This window comes from Belonocnema kinseyi, chromosome 6 (assembly GCF_010883055.1).
Source record: "Belonocnema kinseyi isolate 2016_QV_RU_SX_M_011 chromosome 6, B_treatae_v1, whole genome shotgun sequence".
NCBI lineage: Eukaryota > Metazoa > Arthropoda > Insecta > Hymenoptera > Cynipidae > Belonocnema > Belonocnema kinseyi.
Window position 1 is genome coordinate 119,040,442 of NC_046662.1, and position 7,540 is coordinate 119,047,981.

A 7,540-nucleotide genomic window follows, 5' to 3' on the forward strand; every position below is an offset into this window, starting at 1 on the left:
ACCGTTGCTAAGGCAGGGGCAGATGTGCCATGAACTGAGTCCAGTTCATTTTTTATCTCATATGGAGTTAAACCCTTTAAATGAAAATGTTTGATTACCGCTTCGAACTCGTTTTTTTCCATTTTTCTTAACGAACAATTTTTGTTTTTTCAATTGGTTATAAAAACACGTAAACTCAGAAGATGTGGACTGTGACTGCACCATATATCTAGTCGAGAGTGGTGCTCACTGAAAACAGATGATTTGGAGCGATTCGCGCGCCATCTGTTGGTCATTCTAAGGACTTATTGAACTACCCTCGTATATATATACAGTAGACTCTACGACACTTCTCGTTTCCCAAATATTCCTTCTCTCGCTTGCCTTTACTCCTTGTCTCATCTTACGCACACACATACGCGACCGGCTACGCCTACGCATTCTACGCGTATTTGCGTGTACAGCCATTTTTTTTGTTTTTTTGGAGGTCTTAAATGTATCTCTGTCCAGAAAGTTTCCACGTTTGTGAATTAGGATTGCGAAACGCGTTTTAATATATAATATTAATAGGGTTATGAAATGTTACTTGGGGCTCAGGAAAATAAAGGTTACCCTCGCCACAGACTTCTTTCACCGGACTGTAAGGGGGAACTTACCACTCGTAAAACAGATGGTGTGAAGTGCCATAATACTTATGTGTTGTATTAATATATTGAAGAGTCGCCTGACGAAGCTAATTGAAAAAACACAAAACTCAGTTTTTCAAATATTTACTGGAACCAACATTAACAGAAAGTAGATATATATCTAAAGTAAAGAATCTTTGGCATGAAACATTCATAAAATGATAATTTGAGCAAAAATTATATTTTCAAAAAACCTTCATGGAAAACAGCGGCTTTCATGCCTATGAACCTATTGTAAAATAGCGTGTTTAGAACTATGTAAATGAAGACACACGAAATGACTTCTGTGGAGTGCTGTAACGTCATACACACACAAAAAGGCTCTTTTCATAAGTATTGTTACATTTTACAACAGTCTTAATTGACAAACTTTTACTTATGGTAAAAAGATTGACCAAAGATTTCAAAAATTTTTACAAATACTTAAAAAAATATACAACGAGTTGCAAAGATTTAAAGGTTTTTATTAACTTAAACTAAAATCATTAAAACATTTTTTTTAAGATTCAGGAAAGATCCATGTCGCTGTCTAAGATGTACAAAAAAACGTATTTAAAAAGTAAAAGAAAAAGATACAAACAAAATATCTATGGCTCTGACAAATTACCGGTTACATGTTCGATCGAGTGTTCGTTCACAGTAAAAATTCCGGAAAATATATTGCAGGGACAAAATTACTTTACAGAATCCTAAAAAAATGCATACTTCAATTGGAGAGGTCATTAAAGTTCTGGAAGCAATTAAAAAGAAATAGAAAAAAGACTCAATTTAATGAAAACAAACGTTTTTATCTTTATAAAACTTGTATTATTTTATACAAATTTTATTACGTACACAGTGCGTACATTTTTTTATAAAAATAAAATTGGTTAAAATGTTTAGATGGTTTTGATTTTAATAATATAAGTGATATAAAAAATTTGTACTTATTTTTGTTTCGAACAATGTTAAAAATTATGCATTTTTGACGACTGAGTTGCACACGCAAGGTGCGAAGGTTCCTGTTATTAAATTCATTTATGAGGAGAAAGACGTCAATCACTCTTCAAATTAATAAAGACTAGCTTTCAGTTTAAAAAGATACAATTGCAATTATCACTCAATCTCAAACAAAGGTTATAGCTGCTTTTATGTTTATATGTAATGTTCTATAAATAGTATAACATGAATGCATCTACTCTCCTCCTTATTAATAAGTCTAACCTTTCCACCTAATGACAAAATATATAAGTATAAGAATAAGAATATATAATCATCTTTAACTCACTTTTTTCTGCTTATTAATTGCTTCCCGTATTTTAAATAACTCTTCAGTTTATACTTTTTCACGATTTTGTACACTAATTCTTCCCTGCTGGAAGTAAAAAGATATAAATTTTCTCAAAAAATAAACTTTTTTCCCTCTGTAATGTAGTTTAAAAATATCATGTCTTTATCTAAAAACGTGGAATACTGTCCATAAAATGAGTATAAGATATACTACAACCGTTTTTGCTGCAAAAAGACAATAGTATATAAATTCTACAAGAGACCAAAGCATGCGATTTTCTGCAAGTGTACAGGTTTTCGACCGAGAGAAGCAAGGGTATTAATCACACAAGATGAAAATCGACCTCTCCTGTGTAGCATATACGACATTTGACCCTGATTGCGGCCAAATTGCCATATTCGAATGCGTGCAATAGCGGATACAGAGCTGCAGAACTGCTCAACATTCCTACGCAAGGTCGGAATGTTAATTTAAAGTTAACATTAATTTTACCATAATGTCATTCGTAACGTTTTAGTTATTTCTTTTAATTAAATAATTTTTTATAACGTTTTCATATAGTTAGTTTCCTACTTTTATCATTTTTCAAAGTATACTGTTTTTTTAAATATTTTTTTTATTTTCAAATTTTTACGGTATTGCGATGTTACTTTTAAATTCTGTATTATAAGACCATAAACGAACAGGAACCAGAAGCAGCTCTATCGAAAGGATTTTGTTTATATACCATTTTTTTTGCATAAAAAATAACTGCAAGTTTTGTAAGGAAAGAGTAAAGAGTACAAATCTATTAATCAGTAATCCCCTCTTTTTCTCGCTTTATGCAAAGAGCGAAGAAGCGTGCGAAGAAAAGGCAGATAGTAGCGCTTGCAGAAGAGGAAGAGAAGCGAGTCAGGCAACTATTTGTGGACATCCCTGTATTTCAAATATATATTGAAAGAAGATTACACTTCACGAACCTCATTCTTCATCATTCTTATAAATAGGGTGGTTAAATAAATAGGAAACATACTTTCAACCGAGGTAACGCTACACCATGCGACGAACGTTTTCGATGTTTCATCATTTCGTTTCCATTTTTCATATACTGTGTTTCAGTTTGAGGATTATCAGGTCATTGGGATATTTTTTCGTAGAGCAAATACTACGTTTTTCTAGCAATATAGGCTCAATGACAGTTTAATTCCAAAACAGACATGCATTATATGAAAAACTTATTTCAATTTTTGATCTCGCAGTGTAGCCAACAATGAGCCTGTCTTCTGATTCGCGCGTTTCTAAAATTATGGAATAATAATCAATAATCGAACTACGGGATCTGAACCCCTAATTTATCTTGCACAGTCTTGGAAAATAAAGACGTTTTTATCAATTTAATCTTTTTGTTCCAGGGTCTGCTGTGAACGTCAGTAAACACTTTAGAAAAGAAGGAATACCAGCTTTACTTGTGTATAAAAATGAGCAAGTGATAGGTAATTTTATCCATGTCACGGACAATTTAGGTGAAGACTTTTATTCCACTGATGTAGAAACATTTCTAGTAGAGCATGGATTACTTAATGGCAAGAAATGTACTCCTGCCATTATTTCTTATAATCAAGTCGATGTATCTGATAGCGAATAAAGAATTTGAAATAAGACATTGAGGCTTTTAATTCATGCGTGAACAAATCCGGGCTGTCGTGAAAAAATTATTAGACGTCCAGTAATCCTTAGATTAAACGCTTTAGAAAGGTGATTTAGTCCAATAATAATTACAAGAAAATTTAGGACCAATCTGATTATTGCATTGCGTTGTGTATTCGATGCAGAGAATTTTTACCGTGATACCTGTGTCAGTTTGTAGCGGAAATCCTAAAGTATTTTAATTTAACCTACCTTCGGAAATTTGCCACTGACGCGACGGTGCAACGTGATTTCTCAGTAGCTGAAAATTTCGAAACCAAAATAAATATCGTTAATTAACTGATATATTTCATTTAGCAGCATAACCAATAACCAGAAAAATCGTTGTGTGTTTGTGTGATCGCGAAGAAAGGGACATTATGCATCAAAGCTAAATTTTACAGGACGGGCAATGGTAGCAGAGTCCACAAGTCAACATTTTAGTAGTGGGGATGCGTCTACGAAAAGCACCCCCTCCATTGACCACTACACCTTTAGGCGCCGCATCCGTGCACTCCGCTCACATCGGTCCTCTTTGGCTATATACAGTAGTGGTGAGTAGTGTTGCTGCTTTTCGCAGGCCTCTCGTTGCGTCTCCGCGTACTGGAAATGCCTACAACTGGCTCAGGCCCAGTGAAATTTCCCTTTGCTGCTAGCCTGTCCGATATCTCATTGCACCTGATGCCACTGTGTTCAGGGATCCAGAGCAGAGTGACTCGGTTTTCTGTCGCTAGCTTATTCAGTGCCTCGAAGCACTCCCATACTAGCAGCGATGTGGTCGTTGTTCCATTCAGAGCCATGAGAGCAGCCCTGCTATTTGAGCAGATGCGAATGTTTCTTTTTCCATCATACTCCATTGCCTTATAGGCGCACAGGGGCAAGACCATAATCTTAGATTGTAGAACTGTTGCGTAGGACCCCATCGCAATTGTGAGGCCCATTCCGTTCCTTCTACGATATACATCTGCTCCAGCGTTCTCTTTGTTCTTGGAGCCATATGTAAACCAGTTGTCTCCATTCCCAGACAGGTGTGCTTCACCGTTAGCCCATTCCTCTTTCGTGGATAGGCTAACTCGGAACTTCTTGTCAAAGAGGTGTGGACATTTTGTCTCTGAGCATGTTCAGTGTCGGCCTCCTCGGAATGTCGATTGGTATCTGCATGACTGTCGAGATACTGCTATCGTTTACCATATTTAATCTCCAGGCCGCTTTCGCAGCTACGAACTTTATGGTGAGATGGAGGGGATCCAAACCTATTAGTGCCCCCAGGGCCATCGTGGGTGTCGACTTCGAGGCACCAGTGATACCTCTCAAAATCAGTCCCCTGATTCTTTCCAGTCGGGACTTCACAGTAGAAAGGTCGACCCTGGTCCACCAGTGACTGCCGCATAGGTTACTCTGGGTGGCAGGATCGCTGTGTAGATCCACATAAGTGTCTCCGGTTTCAAGCCCCAGCTTTTCCCTATGGCTCTTCTACAGAGCCAAAGAGTCGCTACTAGCTTCTTGCACTTATTTTCCACGTGCTCGGTTTATGACAGCTTCTTATCCAGGATGATTCCTAGATATTTGGCTTGCCCTTTGATTTCGAGTTTTTGTCCCCCCAATTTCAATGTACCCGTGGTTCCCCACTTGTACCTTCTGGTGAACACAACTGCATCCGTCTTACTCGGATTGACTGATAGTCCAGTCCTCTTACACTATGAATCAACTATTCTTAGTGCTTGCTGCATTACTCCGAAGAGCGCATCCAGATGCTGAGCGCGCACAATAACCAGTATATCGTCCGTATAGCCTATAACGTGGAGGCCCTCACTCGTGAGTAGATGAAGCAATTCATCCACTACCAGGCACCACAGCAAGGGTGATAAAACACCTCCCTGCGCACATCCCGAGTGAACGGTTCCACATGAAGTGGTGTCACCCTTAGTCGTGGTTGGATTCCTATTGGCCAACATGTGGCAGGTCTATTCCAAGACTGCACTAGGCACGCTGTGTGCGATCATGGCCGCTCTGATCACCTCTCCAGAGGTGTAGTTAAAGGCTCCTTCGATGTCCATGAACGTTCCAATCGCGAGACTTTTCTGCTTCAGTTGTCCTTTAATTAGGTTAACTGCAGTGCTTAGGGCCGTCTCAGTCGAGTGATCAGCCCTATAGGCGTGTTGTTGCTTGTGAAGAGGACTACTTGACAAGACCCAATGATGATCTCACCAGCTCTCCGTAAGAGAAGTGTATATATACCATCCGGACCGGGAGACTTGTAAGGACTGAAGGACTTCAGGGCCCAGTTGGGCCACAGGCGGCTTTGATTGCCTCGGAGGTGCTTTCCCCTCTACTCCTAACTTCGTGAAGCCCAGAAAATGTTCCTTGATCAAGGGAGCCAAGGTGTCCCCGCCAGACTCTGAGTATCCCCAGCTGGGCAATTTTAGAGCCCCGAGAATATCATCCGGGTTTCGAGAAAGTAGCTCGTCCAGTCTAGCCGCCTCTGCTCCTTTCTTGATATCAGTGCAAAAGTTTTCTAGCTTTCATGCTTTGCCTTACGTATTGCACTCCTGTACTCATCCCTAATCGATGTAAATGAAGTCCATAGTTCCTTCGTTTTGCCAGAACTGGCACGTCTGAACCTCTCTCTGGTTTGCCTGCAAAGCTCTTTGAGTTTCACATTCCACCAGTGTGTCTCTCCAGCCTGTCGGACTTTTTATGGCCAACAATTACTTTCGTAAGTTGATTTGATGGCTTCCGTGAAAATCTCGGTCGCCATTTCCAGGGTATCCATGTCTCTAATTGACCTGGGCACCCCTGAGAGTGTTATCTGTGTACCGGTACAGAGAGTGATGTCAATGACTTTCTTCTTGATTGAATTACGAAACTTCGGGATGTTCCCCGTATTAAGAATATCTAAATCAGTGGTCATTAGTTATTCCAGTAGGTCATTACCTCTTGAGTTCATTTCCGTGCTACCACACAAAGTATGGTGGGAGTTAGCATCGCACCCCAGCAGATGAGGAGTATTCCACCAGTGTACGTACCTCCACTAGTGGATTGGTGTCGTTGCCATATGGAAAGTAAGCCAATCCCATGACAAGCCTTCCTATTCCTTTAAGATCCGTGACTATCATCATCAGGTCTCTGGGTCATAGCTCAAGCAGCGGGACAAAGTTGACTCCCTTCGCCAGTATGCATGCCCTTGGATTGGCCGCCTTAGGGACCCTGTAACAAAAACTTGCCCCCCCCCCCTCTAAACCGCTAATGGTATCTCGAACTAACCAGGGTTCGTGGTTTAGTGAGATACCTGAGTGCCTCACAGCCATGCCCCTCTGCAAAACTGAAGAGGCGCCTTTGCTATGATGCAAGTTAATTTGGGTAATAATTAGACCGGGAGCAGTCTTTTAGGTCTGATGCCGATCTTCCTGTCAACCGACAGGCTCCTCCTGCCCCTGGCTGGCCACTTTAAAGTGTACCTGTCCATAAAGGTAGAAGGGAGTGTTGTTGAGGACCGCAAGGGTATCCGCCTGTGACTCAGGAATTTGCACAACTAGGAGATGTTTAAATTCTCCAGCTGTGTCCTCTTCCTGAGGCCTATCGTGCCTGACGATCCGCCAGGATGCTATCTTAAGTCCGGCCAGGATGCTAGAGTGTCTCGGCCAAAAACTTGTGTAGCCAAGCTTTAGCCACTGGGTCAGCTGCCACAAATACAAAGACCCCTCCCCTGAAGAAATGAGTCTTGAATTTTGGTCATTGATCTGCAGAAACTCTTTCAAGCCCCCTCCAGGTAGCCTCTCTGAGCTCTAACTGCTCTGTAGTGAGCAGCGTGACCAGGTATCTCGTATCTGTCACCACCACAGTCAAGGGGTCAGTCCTCTGAGCGACAGTCAGTCCAAACCCCGACGACTCCCCGTTCGTCGGCTGCTGGACCGCCTTGTCCCTCTTCACAGACTTGCCC

At 40.6% G+C, this 7,540-nt stretch overlaps 1 protein-coding gene across 1 annotated transcript in view; it reads left to right on the plus strand.

Annotated features, from left to right (window-relative positions):
- Positions 1-3,575, plus strand: part of LOC117175078 (phosducin-like protein) — an 84,355-nt gene extending 80,780 nt beyond the window's left edge. Inside the window, exon 3 of the mRNA XM_033364621.1 lies at positions 3,327-3,575. Coding sequence (XP_033220512.1) covers positions 3,327-3,559 — 233 coding nt within the window. The 3' untranslated portion in view covers positions 3,560-3,575. The remainder of the gene's footprint in view (positions 1-3,326) is intronic.
- Positions 3,576-7,540: the final 3,965 nt, after the last annotated feature.